At 39.3% G+C, this 22,159-nt stretch overlaps 7 protein-coding genes across 22 annotated transcripts in view; 3 read left to right on the top strand and 4 right to left on the bottom strand.

Moving 5' to 3' along the window:
- Positions 1–7,643, bottom strand: part of Crtc (CREB-regulated transcription coactivator) — a 38,938-nt gene extending 31,295 nt beyond the window's left edge. For 10 of the 11 annotated variants that reach the window (XM_077413626.1, XM_077413631.1, XM_077413627.1 and 7 more), the window contains exons 1-2: positions 7,206–7,643; positions 4,356–4,604 (exon numbers count right to left, since the gene is read on the bottom strand). In XM_077413626.1, coding sequence (XP_077269752.1) covers positions 4,356–4,604; positions 7,206–7,319 — 363 coding nt within the window. In that variant the 5' untranslated portion in view covers positions 7,320–7,643. The remainder of the gene's footprint in view (positions 1–4,355; positions 4,605–7,205) is intronic. The other variant, XM_077413637.1, reaches the window with a different exon arrangement.
- On the top strand, positions 38–1,659 carry Obp1 (odorant binding protein 1). The gene is made up of 6 exons (XM_077413645.1): positions 38–198; positions 434–518; positions 683–771; positions 862–964; positions 1,068–1,132; positions 1,400–1,659. The coding sequence occupies exons 1-6, from the start codon at positions 139–141 to the stop codon at positions 1,415–1,417; spliced, it is 420 nt and encodes a 139-aa protein (XP_077269771.1). The 5' UTR covers positions 38–138; the 3' UTR covers positions 1,418–1,659.
- Positions 7,644–8,789: 1,146 nt separating the features above from the next.
- LOC143901374 (uncharacterized) lies at positions 8,790–10,913 on the bottom strand. Of its 3 annotated transcripts, none has more exons than XM_077413642.1 (6): positions 10,766–10,913; positions 10,516–10,672; positions 10,106–10,355; positions 9,925–10,041; positions 9,641–9,760; positions 8,790–9,429 (listed from the first exon to the last, which is right to left on the bottom strand). In XM_077413642.1, the coding sequence occupies exons 1-6, from the start codon at positions 10,804–10,806 to the stop codon at positions 8,819–8,821; spliced, it is 1,296 nt and encodes a 431-aa protein (XP_077269768.1). In that variant the 5' UTR covers positions 10,807–10,913; the 3' UTR covers positions 8,790–8,818. The 3 variants fall into 3 exon arrangements, with proteins under 3 accessions (XP_077269768.1, XP_077269766.1, XP_077269765.1); XM_077413640.1 differs by having other exon boundaries at positions 10,516–10,684; positions 10,766–10,907; XM_077413639.1 differs by having other exon boundaries at positions 10,516–10,899.
- A 453-nt stretch (positions 10,914–11,366) lies between these two features.
- LOC143901371 (mucosa-associated lymphoid tissue lymphoma translocation protein 1) lies at positions 11,367–15,053 on the top strand. 3 transcript variants are annotated; one of them, XM_077413622.1, is made up of 12 exons: positions 11,367–11,527; positions 11,629–11,908; positions 11,992–12,155; positions 12,248–12,434; positions 12,500–12,758; positions 12,864–12,956; positions 13,092–13,317; positions 13,423–13,606; positions 13,808–14,022; positions 14,101–14,199; positions 14,442–14,710; positions 14,802–15,053. In XM_077413622.1, exons 2-12 carry the CDS (start codon positions 11,772–11,774, stop codon positions 14,901–14,903), a joined length of 1,935 nt encoding a protein of 644 aa, XP_077269748.1. In that variant the 5' UTR covers positions 11,367–11,527; positions 11,629–11,771; the 3' UTR covers positions 14,904–15,053. The 3 variants fall into 3 exon arrangements, 2 of the variants coding, with proteins under 2 accessions (XP_077269748.1, XP_077269749.1); XM_077413623.1 differs by having other exon boundaries at positions 11,444–11,461; XR_013258065.1 differs by lacking the exon at positions 14,802–15,053 and having other exon boundaries at positions 11,368–11,908; positions 14,101–14,297; positions 14,442–14,583.
- A 57-nt stretch (positions 15,054–15,110) lies between these two features.
- Positions 15,111–16,306, bottom strand: LOC143901376 (m-AAA protease-interacting protein 1, mitochondrial). The gene is made up of 3 exons (XM_077413644.1): positions 15,713–16,306; positions 15,440–15,629; positions 15,111–15,371 (listed from the first exon to the last, which is right to left on the bottom strand). Exons 1-3 carry the CDS (start codon positions 16,058–16,060, stop codon positions 15,166–15,168), a joined length of 744 nt encoding a protein of 247 aa, XP_077269770.1. The 5' UTR covers positions 16,061–16,306; the 3' UTR covers positions 15,111–15,165.
- A 120-nt stretch (positions 16,307–16,426) lies between these two features.
- On the top strand, positions 16,427–18,130 carry Mrpl24 (mitochondrial ribosomal protein L24). Its single transcript, XM_077413643.1, has 5 exons — positions 16,427–16,738; positions 16,920–17,102; positions 17,262–17,464; positions 17,552–17,738; positions 17,946–18,130. The coding sequence occupies exons 1-5, from the start codon at positions 16,643–16,645 to the stop codon at positions 18,030–18,032; spliced, it is 756 nt and encodes a 251-aa protein (XP_077269769.1). The 5' UTR covers positions 16,427–16,642; the 3' UTR covers positions 18,033–18,130.
- Positions 18,002–22,159, bottom strand: part of Bbg (PDZ domain-containing protein big bang) — a 45,110-nt gene continuing 40,952 nt past the window's right edge. For both annotated transcript variants that reach the window (XM_077413619.1, XM_077413621.1), the window contains one exon: positions 18,002–21,893. In XM_077413619.1, coding sequence (XP_077269745.1) covers positions 21,724–21,893 — 170 coding nt within the window. In that variant the 3' untranslated portion in view covers positions 18,002–21,723. The remainder of the gene's footprint in view (positions 21,894–22,159) is intronic.

Raw genomic sequence — 22,159 nt, 5'->3', positions numbered from 1 at the left:
GGCATTAGCCCTCTATCGAGCACGCCCACATCCCGTTGTCGCGGCGTTATAAAAACCGCCGACGACCGGCGCGGTTGGTACATTTTGCCGTAGAAAAGTGACATATCGAGGTGCCAAGCGAGCGATCAAGCAATAACGATGCACGTGTCGGTGATCCTCGGCGTAGTGTTGCTACAGGCGATTTACGTGTCCGCCGGGGTAAGCGCCCTTCAGCTTACTTTCGTTTAAACCGCGGAACAGATCCATGCCCCGCTCGATAGGGAACAACGCGACGATAAATCGGCAGTGACCCACTGCTGTATATAACCCATTGTGATGTGCCGATTCGACGAGCGCGCGCGACTTGTCGAGAATAGTGCTAAAGTCCGAGACACGCGAGGAGAATACCTACCCGCTGTCCGACGCGCTCGTAATAAATTCTGATTTTGCGTAGCCACCTGACTGGATACCCCCGGAAATGTTGGAGATGGTTCAAGCTGACAAGAAACGGTGCATGGCCGAACACGGAACGTCTCAAGGTGCGAGCTCCGCGCGCGATTTAAGTAATATAGCGCGATCAACATTTGGCCAATAAAAGTCCCGCGCTAAACTTTAAAGTCCCTTCACCCCCCCCCCACCACTCGATATCAAAGTTCTCGTCTCTTCGCAATTATAACGGGTATATTTCAATTCCGCGATACAGCACTGATCGACGAAGTTAACGATGGGAAGCTCACGAATGACCGGAGTATAACGTGCTACATGAACTGCCTCCTCGACGCCTTCAGTTTGGTAATGTTCTTCGAAATATCACCCTAGCTTATTACGCGCGACGAGTCAAATGCAACACTGATATCGTAACGATAACGTTTCGCCGATTAGGTCGACGAAGAAGGTAATTTGGAAGTTGAGATGCTGCTCAGCGTTATCCCGGAGCAATTTCTGGAAATAGGTACCAAGATTTTGAACAAATGCGCTAAGCAAGGTACGTTGTGAACGAAATGCATTTTACACGAATTTTCTGTGTATTGTTACTCTATTATTATTTTATTCGAACTTCTCGTTCTCTGATTCGATCGATGTTTCAGACGGCGCGGATCCGTGCGAAAAGATCTTCGAAGTGGCGAAATGCGTCCAAGAAACAGTACCAGAGGTAAATAAACTTATTTTAATAATTCTTGATGAGATCGTAGCTAAGAGCTTTATTCTTTAACTCGAGATTATTATTATTATTATTTATCATTATCATTATTATCATTATTATCATTATTATTATTATTATTATTATTATTATTATTATTAATATTGTTATTATTGCTTATTAGCATACATTTTTATGCGATTAAATCCATATTGATCGGTGAAATGTCTTTTACACATTTTCTTCCGTTAATTAATACGTTTAAATGTATTGTTACAGCTGTGGTTTATGGTTTAATTCGACGCATGGGAGAAGAATTTGCTCCACAACCATGCGACGACCATTCTCCAACATATCCCGCGCGTAACAAAGTAAAACAACTTGCTTCGTCAAGAAAAATAAGGAACAAAAAAGTAGCCTATAGGGATACGAAATACGTAAATTTAAAAAATGTGATTTGTGTAATAACAATAATAGTAAGTAATTATTATGAACACGCCATGCGGCGCCTAACATGAATAAAATTTGTAGAAAATGTTTATGTTTGATATTAAAATATTGGCTAAGCTATATAAATATGCATTGAAACTAAATCAGATTCGAGCGTAGTAGCAAATTAAAGGGGAGGTGTGAGATATCGATGCATAATTACGAGCTATTTATGAGTCCATGTTTAATTAAATAATTTTTTATGATTTTATTCGCCTTTGATTCCAGTACCATTTGACTTTCTCGATGTTCGCGGAATGTCGCGTGTAGCGTGAAACGGGGTGTGTCAAATTAATTAAAAGGAATTAAGAAGAAAGAGTAAATTACATAGCAAAAGTTAATTAGATACGGTAGCGCGCGCGCGCGCGCTTCGAGAGAAAAGATTTATTAAAGAAAAAAACGTGAAGTGTGTAAAACATCAAAAGGAAATCTATAGAGCTGTAGGATTGTATCTCGATTGAAATTGAAATTACCAATAGAAAAATGAGGTAAGTCCGTAATTTGTAAGTCTATTTCAGAAACGACTTTATACGTAAAGTCGACTTAACAAATTACGAACTTGAGAATTACGTCTGGTATATATTAGAATCCTTCAATTATGTACGAGATAAGAATCTCCCTCGTCGAACAACGCCATAATTTCGACAATCATATATTTTATATATACGCAAGTATTTTATATAATAATCTGCACGGAAAAAAATAACGTTGTATTAACAATATCAATTAACAGCTAATTCTAACTACAAATAATCTTGTTAATTCAGTAACAGTATTAATGAATACGTCATGCTTCTAATGATATTTGTCTCATTAAGGCATTAACAGGATTATAGTCAATTAGACTGTTATTAGCTTAATGTCACGTTAATACTTATAACAATCGTTCCTTTCCACGTATACTTCCGAAAACTTTGCATGTAAAATAATTACTTGTTTACACGTGGCGGCACACATAATTGCGGTTTTTCTTCTTGCCGTAAAATTTCCTACACACTTTGTGATTTCACGGTACGGCGACCGGTGTATAGCATCAAATGCGGAAAAAATATTGTGTCATTTCATCATTGGATCGCGTATCTGAAATGGCATCGCGTAATTTTCTCAGTCCACCTGGGCACGAGAAAACTTGATCCAGGTAATTTAATTATTGCTTCGAATAATGCACAATTGCTAAATGCATTAAGTACATTTTGCTGTTGACTTGGAAACAATGTCTCAAGACTAAATGACATTATTTTGCAAATTTTTCCGCGCAATATTTTTTTCAAAGCACTTCGCTGGATCTGGCCATATGAATCTTTAATTAGTTTGCTAATAAATCCATTATAAGTTTCCTAAGCTGCTTGAAATTTGACGGTTTAGTTTACGTTCGTTAAAACTTTTCCCGCGGGATAAGGTCGTCGCGATTTCGTGACTTTCTACGTCATCCCATAAATCCTTCGGAAGGAGATATTTGCATGAATATAACAATAATTATGCATAGATACGATAACTGACCTTTGTTACATTTAAAAGGTACTGTTACATTTTAAAAAGGTACTTTTTTACATGAAATATTTGCGCTCTGGTTTGCGCAGCTTAATTAAAATATTTTCTGCATTGTTAATCGAATACGCGACGCTGCATACGATGCAGACATGATCCAAAGGTCACAGAGAGTTCAAAACGCGCACGATAAAACCTTCGGTCGTTCTTTTTGGCGTAACACGAGCGAAAATATTATACGCATCATGTACATCCTGCATCGGCGCGATATGGCATAGGTAGTCGCATCTCGAATTAACCATAAACCGCGCGCGTTGTTATAATTCTAATTATTTCGCCGCTTTAGCTATTTCGCTCGTCGCCGCAGGCACATCAATTTAATTGTTGCTAAAAATAACCGACTACACAAATACATTTACGGTGGTGTGCCCAATGCAGTATCGGGAACATTTGTAATTCGTGCTATTGCGTAACGTGCCATGCAACTCCATTGCTGTGCGAGGACATTGCAAAAAGAAAAAAAAGGGAGGGGAAGATCACTACGAAAAGGAAATTGCTACGGTCGACACAACTCCTACTGCGTTCGGTGCAGGGTGCACCGGGTGTGATCGATATTTGCCAATACAAACATTTCCTACTTCATATACGCGCGCGAACGAAATAAACAGCAAGACATTACATTATGCGCTATTCGAAATAAGTTTCGTAATCACACTGGAATCTGGTGCGAAACAAAGCGAATCGCAAGGTGTTCTGCAGTACGGAACGACCCTTGAAAACACGGAGAAAAGTTTTTCATTTTGTTAAAAGAAGCTCTCATTAGAGAACTTTTCGAAATGATGATAGATGAGTCTCAACGCGAAACGCATGACAAAATTATTACTTTATAATAATGTGGAACTCCAAATCGAACTTTGTTGAGCTCTGACAATTTAAACGTGATAATTTAAACCTTTGCGTTTCGAGTCTAAATATCATAAAGCCTGGCCAAAAATTGACTCTTTCGATCGCCGAGATCTTTTCGAATAAGCCTGAGGCAACGCGTGCCTGAACCAATAATCTCCGAAACGAATTGACGCGACTTGGAATAAATTTTTCTCCGTGGAACGAGATGAGGGTGCGTTCGAAAGAGAGAGAGAGAGAGAGAGGGAGAGAGAGAGAGAGAGGGGGTGGGTGCAACGAAACGTTCAGGAGACAACAAGCCGGGGCAACAACAACTGTGGGATGTATTTTCGTTCGGGGAATGAGCGGTACAGACCTTAAGGTCGATCGAGTGGATCGCGCCGGGATGCGGCGAGGAATGCTCTTTCGCGTCGTTGCCGCAATTGACATTGTTGTTAACGTTCGGCAGCGAGCCACCCGCCCTGAACTGATTTCCCAGGTTAATGTGCAGATGCTTGCCGCTGGACTGCGGTGGACTGGCGCCGGCACTCTTGACGGACAGCGGGGTCTCCGGAACGCCGGATCCCGTGGGACTAGCACCCACCGAGCTGCTCGCCGAGGCCACCTGTACAGGTCCGGTCATTGACAACCATGGCCACCGCAAAAAAAACATCAAACGGTCGTAAGCGATCTTTGCCGCCTTCGGAACGAAAACTCAAACATTTGCGAGACATTACCCGCAGGCTAAACCAGCTGGTTTTCTCCTCCCCGTTGCGAGACTCACGGAGTCAGGGGACTGGGGATTCGTCGTATACGTCCTGCCACCCTCGTTACCATTCGGGTGACGTAACGGAACGTTAGTTCTAATAGTTCTATGGTCGCGAAAGTGCCCGAGATCTCTTCGGTTTCCTTTTTCCGATCGTAAACGTTGGCTTCGCGGCGCAATATCGGCCCTCCCGTGGACCACGCTCCGATAAACTGGTTCTTATCTCCGTAGCGGATTCCATTCTCCGATTGCCGATCAGAATGCCGGTACTTTAAACAGCAACGCTCCGGGAGCGAACAAATTTCAACCCTATATATACATACGGATATTGTAAAATCTAATGGAATTCGGTTTTGTCGATAGACGAGACGTGACAAATGACGATTTGAGAGCTGCCAGGTAACGGGACGACAATTGATACTTGAGAGTCAATCGTTTAAGCATTTTTCATCCTAAACCAAGAGTCGGCAAGCTTATTCTTTCCGTGCCAGGTAGTAAATATTTTAGGCTTTGCGGGTCAAGATTAGCATTATGTAGCCACTGCGGGGTGTTTCCCAAGTAAAAAAAATTGAAGGAAATATTTCGTGGCTTATTTTAAGAAGAAAAGGTACTATAAACATGTAACCTAAACTGCTTCGTTTTAAAAATACAGGGTGTCAAAGACGCACACCTCTGGTGAACCTGAAAATGTTTTTAGGTCCAGTTTTAAAACCAGTACTGAAAATGGTTCTTAATACCACACGTAGCCATACCAAATTTGAATAAAATATCTTTAAACGTTTTCCACATTTTCGAAATTTTCATTTTTTTTCTTGACACATTGTATTTTGAAAACAAAGCAGTTTAGGGCATATGTTTATAGGACCGTTTCTTCCTAAAATAACCCACGGAATATCCCCATCAATCTTTTGTACTTCCTTAGAAAACACTCTGTGTAACAAGGTAGAAAACCAATTTATTATCAATGAAAGATTCAGGATACAACAGCAATAATTACGCGGGCCGTACAGAAATAAACGGAGCAGTTTGCCGACCCCTGTCCCAAACGATTTGACGTCTAAAATAAAATTCCAAGCAATCTTCTTTCTACGGGAGAGACGCGGAGACCCGATCGCGTCTCGTTTTGTTCCGGAGGGCCCTCGCTATCCGAGATGCTCGGATAGCGTCGAACGCGGTCCCGCGAGACGTCCTTATCTTTTCGACGCGATTGGCGAACGCTCCCCGGCGCGACGTAGCACGGCGGTCCGTTTTAACCGCACGGGGGCTTGCGGAGGTGCGCTCGAGGACGCTAAATGCATCGACCCAACCTCGCCGACGCGACGCGACGCTCCCGTTGAAAATACCTCGAGGGCCGCCGGCGCGATGCTATTGAGAGAGCGGAATGTTTACATGCGCATCGAAACGAATCGAACGCGCGCCGCCGAGCTGCTGCTCGCTCGTCACCCGCGAGACCGCCCGAGGGGGGAAAAAACGTTGACGCTTGGCTCTCGATGTTATTTTTCAGCGAAATACGAAATCCGGCGCGGCGGCCACGCCGTTCGAATACTCCGCGAGTACTCCGCGCGGAATTGCCAAACAACAAATTCGGGAACGAATTCGGAGATATCTAGATAAGTACTGGAGCGGAATCGTTCGTTTTGTTTCGCGTTAAAATTTCGCAACGTGAGTTTCGCGCGGCGTGGCGTGGCGTGGCGGATCGACCGGCGGCGCGGGATCGATCACGCTCGCGGCCGCGGGAAATTAATCCACGACGCGTAATCGCGGCTCGATAAGCGTCTCCGAGGAGCGTCGCGCCGCGCCGCGCGCGCGCGCGCGCGATTCGTATCTCTCGTATGTCTTCGGCGCGGCGTGCGTCTCGCCGAGTCTCGCGCGGAAGAAGCGCGGGAGTAAACGTCGCGCTCACACGCTCGACGACAATCCATGCGACGTGCGACGTATATCGGAGCGCGCGCGGATGTGCGTCGCTCGCGGTGCGTTGCACGTACGACGTACATACGTACAACGCGTGCCGCGCGCGCGTTGCACTTGCCGCGGCAGTCGACACATACACACACGCTCGCTCGCTCGCGGAGCAACCCGGCCGATACACAGGCAAGCCACAGGCAGGGCAGAAACAGGCAACACGCACGCTCGCACGCACGACGCACGCACGCATACACGCACGTACGCACACACGCACACACACGGAGAAACCGACAGCGCGGTAAGCGTACGAAAAGAGACGGGGGAATCGGAGGGAGAACGAGAAAACGAGAACGGCAAGAGAATGTGAGGGGCAGAGGAGGGAACGCGATGGAGGGTCCGCGGGGTCGGGGGGCGAGGGCGGACAGCCGTTGTTTACGTTCTAACATCTGAGAGCCGAGGGAGGTGCACGACGGGTCACGGCGCGATCGCGGCGCGGCACGGCACGGCGAGGCCACCCACGCCGAAAAGGAAACGATAACTGGGATAATTCCTTACTCTGCTCGTAACGTTCGAGACCTCCTTCATGATCGCCTCGAATGCCGCCGAGTCCTGCGCCTCCTTCTGGTTCAGCAGCGCGATCTTTTCACTGAATTTCCGTGGGTTCGCCATGATGGCTCGCGGCACTAGTTTTTCGCGGACACTCGCGGAACCCGGAGCATCCACCACCACCACCACCGCCGCCGTCGCCACCACCACCACCAACCACCACTACCGCCGCCACCGAGCGACCGACGACCGACGACCGCCGCCGACCACCAGCCACCCTAGTGTCGAAGAACGAACCCTTCGTCCGCCTCCCTCGCGACCGTTCCCTGGGTTTTTTTTACTCCCCCCCCCTTCCCTGATTTGACGACACACCAACACTCGGCACGGAATCTCGCACGGATCGCGATTATCGCGCTGCGTTTACCCGCGTAACCCGATGTGCGCCTTCCGGATGGCACTGGCGAACACTGATACGCGCGCAAGATCATGCGGCGCAGCGCGCCACGCGCATTGCGCAGGAGCTGCAACTTCGCGGGCCGACCATGACCGATCGTCGCGCCACCCCGCGGCCGTATCCGCAACGACAAGCTTAGGGACTTTGACCATTATTTTCCTAGGGTCGCTGCAGGAGCCGCGAAAATCGCCAAGCGCTTGGGCGCGTTCAGTAATAATTTGTCACTAGAGCGCTGCACTAACCAATCACGGACATGGGAATACGAAAACGGAGCACTCCTACTTTGGGCAAAAGAGTAAAGCCGCTTCGCAGGAAAAGAATTATAATCACGTGGTACTTTTGATACCGCGTTGGCAATTGACTCTTATTTTGGACGAATAAAAGTGAGAAAGGGTGAGAGCAACGTCGAGCAGCGAAGTTATCTAAAATTATCTAAAGTGGTCTAAAAATTAAATTAATATATTAAAAATATATATAATTATATTTTTTAAAAATCTAAAGATAACTTTAAAATTATCTAAGATAACTTTAGATAATCTTAGATAACTTTAGATAACTTTGCTACTCGACGTCGTTCTCACTCTTTCTCAATTCTCACTCATTACGCTTGCGCAAACTCAGCCAATCGCCAATGCGGCACTAAAAGTACCACGTGACCATTAGAGACCATTAAAAATGATCAATCGCATTTGCATCTTTAAGCAGATTGACCAATCACGGTTGGTCATTTCCAAATGGACTAATCGGAGATGATCGAAGTAAGGGCCATTCTACAATGTCGCAAACGATGGCAACTGTTAGTTAAAAAGTGTTATTTCTGATTTTTGATTGCCAATTGCTGTCGCCAAAAAAGTTAAAAGTTCGCCGATTCTCTTTTGAGACAACCGCAATTGACGAGCGCAACCGAAAATAACACTTTTCAACTAACAGTTGCCATCATTTGCGAGGTATTGTAGAATGGCCCTTAGATTTTTCACAATTTCTACAATATATTTACAATATATATATTTTGCATACAAAAATAATTTCGTGCGGACCAAGACAAATTTTATAGAAACTACTGCCTATACCTTAAAATTCCATGTGTCGATCGTGAATGAAAAACGGCAGGTACAAATAATCGAAAACAGCGCACAATGTAGCAAATAATAATGACTTATTGAATTTATTAATTTTGACGATTTTCTTTTGTTTGATTTTTCTCGCGTCTCTTGCGCAAAATGTTGATTTTTCTCCGAATCACATGTAATTTATATTTGTCAACTGGGTTCGACAAGCCACTGTTCCATCCACGAATTCCATAATGCGGATTTATTGATCTTCTTTCCTTTTGCAGGACCTTCCTCCTCAACTTAGTGCAAGAATCGCATCTTCTTCTTGAGCATAGCAGAGAACATTCGCCGTGATGCCACTGATCAACATAGTTTTTGAATGTATCCTCTGCTTGCATAAAACGGACTTTCACATCGCCCATGCCACAACACAGGCTCTTGTATTGGAAGTTGATCAAAATACTTGGGAGCATTGTTATGTTGTCCAATTTTTGCACGAGATTCGTTGCATCTGTGTTAACGAGGTTTCCATATATGTAATAACGTAGATTTTTTTGCTCATCGAGGGTTACACATCTTTGAGTTATCGGAATGTCGGTTTTCTGTCTCTTCAACGTTATTGTATACAAAAATACCAGGTACTGATTTGATAACTGACACACAATCCACGGCATAGGTAGCGTCACGGGATAGCCTCCGCTGTTGTCGGGATGTGCACTTGATTTATCTGCAATAATACAATCGGTCGCGTCACACATTTTTAGCAAGGACAACGCGGCGATGATGGCGCGAGGACTCCAAGGTAAGTTTCTTCCGTAGTTCTCAAGTATTCTAGTATATGTCATGGAAAATTCACATAGTGCTAAATGTGCTATGTATTGACTAAAAAAAATGTTTCAAGGTACATATAGTTTTTTTTTCTTATTCATAAAACTTACTTTCGGTGATAGTGACCGATGAAATGTTGTAAGTTGTGCCACAAGTTGTTACCAGGACTGGAGTTTCTGCAGCAATTGGCTCATTTGTGATATTTGTAAATGCAAGATCGGTTGCTGCTTCTATAATAAAATTACAACATGAAAATGTTGATTTATTGGAAATAAAGCACTGCGCACGAGCAGTAGCTGTGAAAAATTCACATAGTGCTAAATGTGCTATGTATTGACTAAAAAAATGTTTCAAGGTACGTATTGTCTTTTTTTTTCTTCTTCATAAAACTTACTTTCGGTGACGGTAACCGATGAACTGTTGAAAGTTGTGCCACAAGTTGCCAGGACTGGAGTTTCTGCAGCAATTGGCTCATTTGTGATATTTGTAAACGCAAGATCGGTTGCTTCTTCTGTAATAAAATTACAATATAAAAATGTTGATTTATTGGAAATAAAGTACTATGCAATATGCACCATCAGCAACATCATTTGGCAGATCCGGCAGAATAAACTCAGTTTCTGGCTCGACTTTCACGATCGGCGATTCATTGATTGAAACGGTAACATCGAACGAATTGTGCGTTGGAGATGCTGCAACTTCATTTTCTAAATAAGTATCGACGATGTGTAACTCTTCTTTTTGTATTGATTTGAAAATTGGCTCATTGCTTTCGAATATAGTTGGAACGGCTGATTCGTGTAGACGAGGACGTTTATATATAACCTTCAACAGCGAAACAAAAATAAAACGTACAGCATTGAGTTTTGTGAGCAATAAATTACAAAAAAATGTAACAATATTTTTTTATCTTATTGATAAGTACCATATGATAATGGCATGAATACGACAAACTGCCGAATGAATTAAGGAAACTGGAACTTACCTCTGCAATAACTTTCCCGTTCGCGTCATGCTTGATGTACTTTCGGAAAATATATTTTTCTTCAAAGTGTTTCTCACAAACCAAATGCGATGGAATCAATTTCTTGCCAGGAATCGCTGCTTGCCATTTTTTGAGCCGTTCGCTATTCGTTGGCACTCTAAAAAAAGAGCTTTTTATTTTCAGGCTTTTGTAGCCTGTTTTGCAATTAGGTACAGCGCAGTATTTTGACGATTTTGACATGATTTCAAACCTGGCAAACCATGAAGAATAGAGACAAGGAGGAAATGGCATGAAAAAATTGTCAAAACATGCGAATGCCGAGTCAAGAATCAAGTAGTAGTATACTAATGCTCCGCAAGGTTGCGCTTTCGTCTCACGGGACTCATACGTAACATACATACATACACGGTACATACGTACACTCACGGTACACTCACACGTATGTATGTACATACAGTACACGTCCCCAGCCTGCAATCTCTCCTCCCGTGCTCTCCTCTTCATCAAGTCTTGGGTATTTTTATTATGCCCGTATCAGACTACAGATTGGGATTGAAATTGAATTGAAATTTAACCAATCAGAAGAAAGAAAACCAATCTTAAATTTATGAGCTTTGTCCTTATTTGTCAAATTTCAATTCAATATCAATCCCAATATTCCCAATCCGTAGTCTGATATATACGAGCTTTAAAGCCATTGCACGTAACAAAGTTTTAGTTGTAATCGTAAGGCCGTAAGGAAATAGACCAATCACAGTCGATTATTCTCCTCGCGCTTGAAGAATAATCGAGTGTGATTGGTCTATTTTCTTACGGCCTTACGATTAAAACTTAAAACTAAAACTTTGTTACGTGCAATGGCCTTTAAGCTCCTTGCACAATAGGCGATAGCGATAACGTATTAGTGTCTACTTACACCATGGTTTCACCATGCATGCATGAGTGTGTATGTACGGAAAAAAACACCCACGAAGAAAATAAAATTTTATCGTGTATAAAATTAGAATTAGATGTAATTTCTCATGAAATATCGTTACATTCCTGATGAACTTAGAAAAAAAATTGTAATAAATGCAATTTTTCCTAAAATATGCGTTTATTCATTACTTATAGTTTCCTTCTATCGAGGAAAATCTGGTTTCTGGAAAATACGCGCAGTGATGAGTAACGCGTCAGTTTGACAGCAGGGAAATCGAAACGTCGATTGTCCTTTAATCGCCTTAATTGTACAGCAATAAATATAATTTATATTAAGAATGGCAAAAATCAACGAAGACGTGTATCTAGAACATATCCCGTCAACAGTGTACAACGAATTGATTCACGAGTTGAACAAGAACTCGAGCTGGCAGGTACTCGCTTGTCACGTAGCCAAACAACTTGGATATTATTGGTAAGGAGAGACGATTCGGATAACCGATCAAAATCAATCGAGCGTCTGCCCTTAATAGATCTTTATATGTTTGTCACGTGTAGGAAGTCGTGGCTACAGTCATTAGAACGGAATACCAGTGCTACGAAAACACCAGCGGACAATCTACTGTTTGAGCTCAATGTAAAAATGTGCACAGTTGGAATACTATGCACGTTGCTCAGAGACTGCGAACTCGGCGATGCTTTGTCAGTTTTACATTATCCAGGTACATGTCGTCTCTTTACTCTAGTCGAATTAATAGAACTGTAGACAAAACACTTCACACGACAATCTGATTTTAAATGAAATTGTTATTAGAGGAGTCAGTAATTGTTAAACATCCTTCCGATGATACGGGACGTGACACTTTAGAAATATCCCTTGGCCAGCATCTTCGTCTTTTTTGCAAAGCTACAGGTATACCATCGCCGAGTTACCAATGGTGTTGCAATAACGTTGAGCTGCACGAACAACAAAGTTGCGAACTTGACATCGTTATAAATAGGTAAGAATATTGTCTACATTTGTGGTGTGGCAAATCAATTGATTATTACATATAATTTCTCATAGCCCCGATCAAGCTGGAGAGTATAACTGCAAAATCTCACAAGTCACCGATGATGAAGGAGCAGTATTGCTAACGAGATCAGTTTTTGTAAATATATCTCCCGTGCCTGTGGTTATACAGCAGCAACCGCCCGCTTTCTTAGAGCTTAAGGAAGATGAAGATTTTTTAATCAAATGTGTAGCGCGTGGTCATCCTGAACCACGTTATCAGTGGTTCAGAGATAATACAAGACTAGAAGGAGAAACATCTAATGTATTGCACGTAAGTATACGTAATGTAATATTATATGTAATGTAATAAGTATATGTAATGTTAACATTAGATAAGGTAAAATTTTGTAACGAAAAAAGAAAAATAATATTCTAGATAAAACGGTTTGGCTCTAAGCATGAAGGAAAATATCATTGCTTCATAAGCAATGATGTGAATGAGGTAATCACTCAAAAAAGTCTCGTAATGGTAAGAATTACATTTCGTAACGCATTATTTTATGAGAATTCTGAGTAAAGAGATTAAATAAAAGTTTTGTTATAAAACTGTTATGATAATACACATATTTATACGGTTGATATTCGTATATCAATCGTGATATAGCTCGATTTTCCTCGTGAAAAGGCAATTGCAAAAATAGCTTTGATCATTGCAAATTACGATTATGAAAATCACAGGTGTCTAGAGACACCTAAAAATGATGCTGCAATAATTGGTGAACTATTAAAGGGGATGGATTTTAAAGTAATCGGCTGTGTAAACTTGTCACTTGAACAGATGAAGAATGCTATAAAGACATTTGGGGAATTTTTAATGGAAGGAGTTTATGGTAAGTTATAAATACACTATATATATATATATATATATATATATATATATATATATATACACGCGGAAATATAGCAATCACTTATTAAAATTTATATCAATATAGGATTGGTCTACTATGCTGGGCATGGTTTTAAAATGCAAGAAAGTTATATGCTTGCTGTCGACGCGCCAGCATCTTATTTAAGAAAAGACGCGATTTGCGAGAGCGAATTGCTAGCTATATCATTAAAAAAGGAACCTGCTCTTTTAGTAACGATACTGGACATGTGTCAAACAGTACCACCAAAGTAAGGAATTTTATAATTATCTATTCTTATATATTTATTGTTAACTTCAGCTACACATAGCCAAGAAGTGGACTTGGTTTACAAATAGCCTTAATCATTCATCCTTCCATTCATTATCTATTCTTATATAAATATTGAGAATTTGAGGATATAAAAATGGATAATACGATCAAATATTCAGATATATAATTTTTTTTCCAGAGAATGTAATCCTGATATTCATAATGAAATACCTAAAGTCGAGGAATATAAGAGTGAGAAACATCTACGAAATTTAGTACGAGCATATTCCACATCTAGCCATTGTCCTAGTTATGAAAGAGCAAAAAGCAAGTATGGATTATATACGATGCACCTGAGTCAATATATCAGTAAAAATATCCCAGTCACCAAAGTATTTGAAGAAGTAGGGAAATGTAAGACACGAAAGAATTTATAATTCCAATATAATTCCAATATTTCCTAATTGGTAATTAATTAATTTGTGTTTGCAGCACTAGATAAATTGTTAAAGGGAAAAGAACGTAACCAAATTCCAATGTTTTCCTTTAACATTACTAAACCTTTTCGTCTCACTGATCCAATTTGCAAAAGTAATTAGATAAAAATCTTACGTCTTAATTTATACATTAAATATGTTTAACGTTATATATATATATATGACATTTGGAAGGGTAACAACCACAGTGGTGTAAGTCAAATTTTTAAAAATATTTTCTCGTGTGCATAGATGCAATTTATATATTGTACAGATTGCATCTATGCATACGAGAAATTATTTAAAAAAATTTGACACACCACTGTGGTTTTTACCCCTCCATTTATATTATTACAGGAGATCTATCGCCCGCGTTGAAGTGTTTAAATAAATTAATAGCTTTTCCAAGTAAATCTTTTGAAATAAACCTCAATCAAGCTGGTATTTCTGCCAAAGTTGATATCTCGTTATTTATGGAGCCTTATTTAAATATAATTAAGATTTCAGTGTGTAATTTAGACGATTTGGAAGTAAATTTTTTTAACTCTGTGTATACAAAACAGAATAAGTTGTTCCAAACTGCAAACTCCAAAGTATGTTGGATACATAATCCACAAATCTATCAGGTACTTTAAACGCGTAAATTTCATCGCACGCGGTAAATATGTTCATGTGTAAATGTATTCACATTACAGAATATTTTATTTTATTTTACAGGGACATTTGATTGTATCCGTTAACAAAAACGGAGCGCTTATTGACGGAATAAAGTTGGACATTAAAAATTATATTCCATTAGTATTAAAAAAGATCAGCTAACATGTACAGAATATACAAACTTAATTGATATACTTCAATTGTGAATAAAATATGATTTATATTATATATACATATATGAAATATAATATAATGTAAATTTGTAAATAACCTTGTATCGCACTGATATCTTTTTATTAAAAAAATATAAAGAAATGTTACGTCTAAGAGGGCTAGTAGCACTTATTTTCTACAGTGACAACAAATGAATAAACAGATTAACGCGAATTTTATTTCAAACTGTTCTGCAAATGTATCTACTACTTTATGTATTAATACTGTAGTGATTTACAAAAGTTGCAATCCATGGACCACCAATATTATTTACATATTTACGGGTAAATGTATAATTACACATTACCAAGTCCTCTAATTTTAAGATATCTGTCACTGTCTGTAGCCTCTGTTGTTTCTTGGCTTTTTCTGGGATGTAGTGACAGATCGTTTTAATTTCAATGGAATGCTCCTCGTCTGTAAATAAGAGATATACGTATACATATATCTGTAGGGTACTGGTATCAGCTTAATAATTCTCTTACCTGTCGTAACTGCAATACCACCCAAGACATTAAACACAATATCTTCCTCGTTTACCGCAATTAACCATCTTTGTCCAGAGCTAAGGGTCTCGATCTTTGTCCTTAAAACTTCTATCATATCTTCTGCCACAAGACCTTCTAAGGAATCGTAGTCTTCATTCGCTAAAGCCTTGGATATTACTGTTATTGCCTAGAAACGTAAGAATGCACTTATCAGTATCCAACACACACACACACATATATATTTCTAATCAGTCATAGAAAGTCTCATACATATTTTGTTCCGTTGAGGGTCTCGGATAGAAGAAACTCTTTATCTATGCGCGGAATCTGAAAGAAAGACAGGAAGAAAAAGCGAAACGGCAGTATAAGAGACGGATTGAACATCTCGGCGCCGTCCACGAGCGCGGGCAGGGAGACCCGCGGCTCGGAATCCGACTCGGTGCTGTAAACTCTGCAGGCGGCGATACTCGGGGACGAGCACGAGGCGGACAGCAAATTCGACCCGTCACCCTGCCGCGCGATCTTTGTTCGCATTTCGTTTCTATAAGTGACACATGCGGCGATTCGTCGCAGATTGCACGGCACGCTCCTTGCCGGGACCAACATCGTTACTCGCATGCGATAACGGACAAAAATCTTCTACGAGCAACAACAAAATCACGGAGCGCGCGATGTTTTTCTAACCTATCTTCCGAAACGCCGAAGACTGTTCGCGTCCGCGATAAATTTGCGGAGATTAATTTGAAATTATCTACGACGCATCGCTACCGATGACGTTAAACGCACAAATAAACTTTGCAACGTTTTTCGCAAAATATTGTTTATTGTTCAGCGACCGTTTAATTTAAAGATCTTTGTAATTGGCGCCGGTCGCTGATTGCGTAAAAAAAAGTTACTATAAACCTCACGTTCGTTTTTAGATAAAAAAAAATGTCTTGGATATTGTCAGTAAATAAAATTAGAATGTGGAAAATTATTGATAAGAAGAAGATTAGGGAACAATATATTTTTCTTGAAAGCATCATTTTTTAATAGTTGAAAATTCCCTAACGCGCGCGCGTCACAGTTGCGCTTATTCTATGCGCGTGAACATAACCAAAAAGAGGTTGCACGTTTGGCATATATTGGTATTTTAAAAATAACGCAAGAAAATCGTGTTCAAGGGTAAAAATAATTTTGGTGCAGTTCGAGGAAGTAGACATGAGATTTACGTCCAGCTTGTTAAGACGCATGGCAGAATGGTCGAAGAAATACTCAAATTTACCGGACAGCTACATAGAACGAGCTATGGCACAGGTCTGCACACTGCACAATTGTCAGATGAAAAAAAAAAAAAAAAAAAAAAAAAAAACTGCTATGTTGGGCTCGCAATATTTAAAAGTGATATCAATTAACTTAATCGACGATTAATTCTACTAACAGTTTTTTATCTTGTTATTTATTAATTTTAACATTTATAATTTATTGTCATAACAAGGTTTACTGGAAGACACCTAACAAGCCGAATTATTTACCACGCACGATTGAAAGAAAACGATTTCGTTTCTCTATACATCGTCCGTGGACTCATGAATTTCATCGTCAGAATGCGCCTGGGGCATACCATAAGTTTGTTCACGTGGAACCTATTAAGGATTGGAGCTTCTTCCGGGGTGATAGAGTACGTTTATTTGCTGGTAGAATTTTTATAAAAAATAAAGGAGATGAGAGAGAGAGAGAGAGAGAGAGAGAGAGAGAGAGAGAGAGAGAGATGTCGGTAATATTATTTTAATATATAATTATTACATTATTTGTACAGATTTATATATTTTTTGTCTAGGTAGAGGTTTTAGTAGGAAAAGATAAAGGAAAGCAAGGGATTGTAAAAGAGATTTATCAAGAAAGGAATTGGATAATTGTCGAAGGACTTAACACAAAGCTGATAAGCACTATGAAGAGTAAAAGTTTTCCTGGTGTATACTTGCAGCAGGAACAGCCGCTATTGGTGACCTCGCAGGTACAGTTGGTCGACCCTTCAGATATGTGAGTATCTCTTTAAAGAATTCATTTTACGAAGATGAACATATATTACCGATATTTCATAGCACAGTGCAACTTGATTCGTTGCAGGCAAGGAACTCCAGTAGAATGGCGATACACGGAGGATGGCCAACGTGTACGCGTATCCGTGAGAACTGGTAGACTAATTCCCATTCCTATCTCGAGTAAAGAGACGATAGATTACAAGATTCCTCGGTTATATCTAGAGCAGGCAAAAGATACAACTAAAGATGACGTGGAAAAAATAACTTTTGCAGTATGTAAAATATAAAATATTTTGTGTGTGTGTGTGTGTGAATTTATCCGCGTTTTTTTTATGTGTAGAATTCGTTATACTGAAAAGTTATATATATATATTTTTTTTAATAAACGAAAATTTCACTGTAACGTTTAAAGCGACATAAACAAATTTTGCGTAGAAATGTCTGAAATAAAATATTAGATTCATCTTTTTTGTTTGCAGCCGGCATTGAAAACCTTCGAAATGGATATCATGGATGAAATGGGTATCGAGGAAGATCGTGTTCCAAAGAAATTTTATTGGTATTAATCATTGTTATATACAATTCGCTGTTATTTTCACAATATATGTACAATTATAGTATTTAATAAATATATTAAGCGAACAAAAAAAGGGATGAAAACATATTTTTTAATATAACTCAAGAAACCTTCCATCTCGCAATCTTTTTAAATGAAAAAAGTGCGCGGAAATTACATTTTCCAATATGAATTATAACTTTCTTTTTTTATATTGAGATTCTTTACCAAAAGCTCTATATTATCTTTACCAAGAGCTATATTATAAAGTGTCCCCGTTTGCAATGGTTTGTATAGGAAATACGCAATATATATAAAAAGAGCATTTGTGTAACATTAAACAATAAAAAAAAAACGAACAATTCAGTGTTTTATATATATAACGAATTTACATTGGATTAAAATACGTAGTAATATTGATTAGTATCTCAATCAATAGTTGTTTGTTTTATACTAAATCGTGTCATTCTCACATATATCACAGCACAAAATTTTAATAAATGCAAATCGATCCCGAAACGCTTTGTATTACATTTAAATATATATTCCGATATATTCTTTTATATTAATAATCCTGTTATGTATGACACTTTTTCCCTTTTAACTCGGCGCATTTGTAATTCCGATTGCGATTGAGATTCAACTATAACGATCGATCGGTCCGCGTTTCAATGTCAATTTAAAAATTTATGGCCATATGGACGGCAAGCAGGGGAGAAGACGAAACGGTATTTCGAGGATTGAAATACGAAAGGCGAGTTTCGATTTAACATTCGAACATCTCAATTCTCAGAATTCAAATCAAATAGAACGGATCGGTGAATTACAAAATGTAGATTTCGATAGATCGATATATGGATCCGTCTATGGGCATTGGGCACACTTCACGCTTCACGCAGTCCGGCCGGCGATTTGACGGTCAGTCGGGTCAGTTTGATGAGGAGTATTGAGGAGATATGAGCCATCGCCGCGCTGATTAAGCGCGCGTTTACGCGAAGTGCCGTTTTCTCCTCGTGCCTCGTGCTTCCGGGTGCTCTTCGTCGAGATCGGTGAGTCGAACTTTATATATAGCGCTGCATTTTCTTAATAAGGATACAACAGGTGAGGACGATCGGGAAATGAAGCGCGCGCGCGGCAATGAGAATCGTCTTTAACGTCAGCCGTTCGCCATCTTCCTTTCCCTCGTCTGAAATAATTACCTTCCGTTTCGTCCCGTTATATCCTTATTACACCTGCGAAACGACTAATCGCGCAAAGCGTCGCGCCTCGCGATAATACAATTTCTGATAATATCTCGACATACGCACGCTGCGAGCGGTATTATTTTATTCACGTATGCGGCGATGCGGTATCTCCGCGTGATGGAGCATATTATTATGCCGCTACCGGTGCATTGGCTTTATCGAGATGATCAGGAAATGCACGATCTCGTGAATGCTTTCATGGAAGCTATTGAAAAAAATCGTGCGAGATTTAATTGGCGCGATTTGATTGTAGATTTCATTATAGCGGTCGGCGCTTTCTTCATGCCGCGAGAAAATTTAAAATTATTCTTTACTCCGAATAACAAGATTGCGTCAAAATGGCCTTTTTTAAAGTAAAGTTTCTCTAGTAAGAATTTGAACCCCGACAATTTAGACAATTTTTGATTGATTTTTGTTTTATTCATATTCCGTATAATGGAAAATCCATTGTTACCTATATATTTTCATTTCAATATTTCTCGTCAATATGATCACTTCTGTACTGTGAATCGTGTTTTTTGAAGTTCCCCATAAGTAAAAATCAAGAGGCGTTAAATCTGGAGATCTCAGAAGTCAGAGGACCGTTTTTACCTATTTCATGTTCCGCTCCAATATTTGTTTATAACTTTGTAATAAAGTATTTCTAGCCAAACTTCATATATAACATTTTTTCTTATTTTTACTTGTAGAATATGCTTCCGCAGTTTGTTTGTATATACATATACATACTGTATTATACATATGACTACTATTAAATTAAATTCTTTTTTTTATTAATGAACTACATCAGGGGATCGATTATGTATCTTGAAACAAAGTAAAAATTACAAATCGCGAACAGATTTACTCTAGTAAATCTCTAGTAAATTTTCTCACTTCTGTAATTTTCACTTGGTTTTAAGATACACATATAATCGACTCCCAGTTTAACTAAACTGATTTAAACATTTTTGAAAAGCGCACCATAGTTAACTTGAAAGTGATCCAAATTCTTACTTGAAAAACTCGATCTACTTTTTAGTATAAACCTATTGCGCACGTGATTTTATTGCGTTAAGAAACTTCGATCAATCTCCGATTGAGATGATTAACGATTATCTCATCAAGCAGTACTATTTTGTTAACGTGGATGGAATAGTTGATTTTTTGTTGTTTAATACATAGAAAGAAAAATTCGATTAAGAACAACAATTTATATTGTTAGAAATGTTGAAACTGCAAGCGATTCTGCCAGTTGAGTTAATCGCTAATTAAGTTAATTAAAGTTTAATCGAAGTCATTTTAAAAGTTAGAAAACTGAAACGATCTCTCGCGTTACTTTCTCTCACGTTGCCACAACGCCACAACACATCGGCTCTGACCACCGTTTCGTACAAAAATATACTATCGTTCGTATCCTAACGTAACAGGAACCACTATGGTAAGGCGACGGGGTGACTACGGTAAAATCGATTAGAAATAGGCGATATCTACAATCAGGCTCATATTATTAACTATCTACCCAGCTATTTTGCTTGTCGCAAATTCTTAATTCGAACTATTACTGCACGGCCGGCACTATGGAATTAATGTCGTACGAGCGATTCGTATCAACGAGACGCATCGCCTTAATTAAATGATTAATTGACATGCCTACCTATACTTCATTCCAGTAACATTACGATTCGCTTGCGTATGGCATACATCGAAATTCCCATATATATATATATACTTCGTTGTCAAAACACATATTGCTATATTAAGATGCTGTATCGCTACTTCTCGTTGAAATCCACAAAACGAAAATATCATTCCACGTTTAATCATTGCTGATTATGCTGATTATGATATTGCACTTTGCATTGTTGATTTAGATTGGAAATTTGCAGCAGTTAAGTCTCTTTTCGCGATACTGATTCCCTATTGCGGTGAAACTATCGAGACCATTGCATTGCACCGCAAATTTGCATTGTATATTTAAAAAGTACATTTACTGTACTATTTTATTGCTATTTGCATGCACAAGACGTATGTACGTTTAATCTACGAGACGTCTGATCAAAAAGCAAAATAAATTAGCAAATTACACAGGCTTGCTATTTTTTTCTTTTTTTTTGTTAATTAACAAATTGTCCATTAAATTTATAATAGATGACTATGTAATAATTAGAACAGTAAATCTATAATCGATTCATTTAAGCGCTTCTAGAAATAGTTCATTTCTTTTTATAAATCGGCGAGATTGAGCTTTCGATTTTTGACTAAACAGCGATATTATTTAAATTTACAAACACGATAGAAAAAGCCTCTCGCGTAATATCGATTCACATCTAAAATCTCTCGAACAAAACAAATCAATAACATACCTTATAAACCATTATGCTTACGTAACAAATATCGATCGAAAAATTATCCAGTCGCTTGCTTGGCACATTTCTACGTTCCGTTTGCATCGTGCGATCGGGATTTCGTATTCCTTCACGAGGATTTGGTGGCAGGATGCCTGACTAGGAGATTCACTTCACCGTCGTGTAGCTTCTTCATTAAAGACCACGCTTCTATTCTCGACATTCGCGTAACGTCGTTACCGTTTACTTCGAGCAGTTGGTCCCCGGCTTTTAAGGCACCCGTTTTCTCGGCAGCACCTCCTGTCGTAAAAGATAAAGTTGAGATACCATATTATATCATTCCTATTATCTTATTTTTATCAAACCAAATATGAAACTTTGCTTCGCCAGTAGTAAATTAATAATAGTGATTTTTTACTCGACCCAGCTGGCCATCTTTAATATAGTTGTCACGACGTTTAATTTTGGTCCTTTTCAAATGTAAACCTAAGTCATGAAATCAGTAAAAAAAAAACCTTTATGAAAGGGCCAAAATCAATAGTTAAAACGTCGCGACAACTGTATTA

The sequence above is a fragment of the Temnothorax americanus genome, unplaced genomic scaffold, assembly GCF_048541705.1.
Source record: "Temnothorax americanus isolate GAGA-0224 unplaced genomic scaffold, ASM4854170v1 Scaffold33, whole genome shotgun sequence".
NCBI lineage: Eukaryota > Metazoa > Arthropoda > Insecta > Hymenoptera > Formicidae > Temnothorax > Temnothorax americanus.
This window is presented reverse-complemented; position numbering and strand designations above follow the sequence as displayed.

What these genes read in the sequence shown, in the direction of transcription:
- Mrpl24 (XM_077413643.1), top strand. Translation starts at nt 16,643, where the DNA reads ATGAGATTTACGTCCAGCTTGTTAAGACGCATGGCAGAATGGTCGAAG. An exon ending in TTGGTCGACCCTTCAGATAT is followed by an intron (nt 17,465 to 17,551) that starts GTGAGTATCTCT and finishes GATTCGTTGCAG; the next exon opens with GCAAGGAACTCCAGTAGAAT. An exon ending in TGGAAAAAATAACTTTTGCA is followed by an intron (nt 17,739 to 17,945) that starts GTATGTAAAATA and finishes TTTTGTTTGCAG; the next exon opens with CCGGCATTGAAAACCTTCGA.
- LOC143901371 (XM_077413622.1), top strand. Translation starts at nt 11,772, where the DNA reads ATGGCAAAAATCAACGAAGACGTGTATCTAGAACATATCCCGTCAACA. An exon ending in CTTGACATCGTTATAAATAG is followed by an intron (nt 12,435 to 12,499) that starts GTAAGAATATTG and finishes AATTTCTCATAG; the next exon opens with CCCCGATCAAGCTGGAGAGT. An exon ending in AAACATCTAATGTATTGCAC is followed by an intron (nt 12,759 to 12,863) that starts GTAAGTATACGT and finishes ATAATATTCTAG; the next exon opens with ATAAAACGGTTTGGCTCTAA.
- LOC143901374 (XM_077413639.1), bottom strand. Translation starts at nt 10,806, where the DNA reads ATGCCATTTCCTCCTTGTCTCTATTCTTCATGGTTTGCCAGGTTTGAA. An exon ending in ACGGGAAAGTTATTGCAGAG is followed by an intron (nt 10,356 to 10,515) that starts GTAAGTTCCAGT and finishes TCGCTGTTGAAG; the next exon opens with GTTATATATAAACGTCCTCG. An exon ending in ATCGGTCACTATCACCGAAA is followed by an intron (nt 9,430 to 9,640) that starts GTAAGTTTTATG and finishes GTATTATTGCAG; the next exon opens with ATAAATCAAGTGCACATCCC.
- Obp1 (XM_077413645.1), top strand. Translation starts at nt 139, where the DNA reads ATGCACGTGTCGGTGATCCTCGGCGTAGTGTTGCTACAGGCGATTTAC. An exon ending in CGAACACGGAACGTCTCAAG is followed by an intron (nt 519 to 682) that starts GTGCGAGCTCCG and finishes TCCGCGATACAG; the next exon opens with CACTGATCGACGAAGTTAAC. An exon ending in TCCTCGACGCCTTCAGTTTG is followed by an intron (nt 772 to 861) that starts GTAATGTTCTTC and finishes TTCGCCGATTAG; the next exon opens with GTCGACGAAGAAGGTAATTT.
- LOC143901376 (XM_077413644.1), bottom strand. Translation starts at nt 16,060, where the DNA reads ATGCGAGTAACGATGTTGGTCCCGGCAAGGAGCGTGCCGTGCAATCTG. An exon ending in CCCTCAACGGAACAAAATAT is followed by an intron (nt 15,630 to 15,712) that starts GTATGAGACTTT and finishes TTACGTTTCTAG; the next exon opens with GCAATAACAGTAATATCCAA. An exon ending in TGGTATTGCAGTTACGACAG is followed by an intron (nt 15,372 to 15,439) that starts GTAAGAGAATTA and finishes TCTTATTTACAG; the next exon opens with ACGAGGAGCATTCCATTGAA.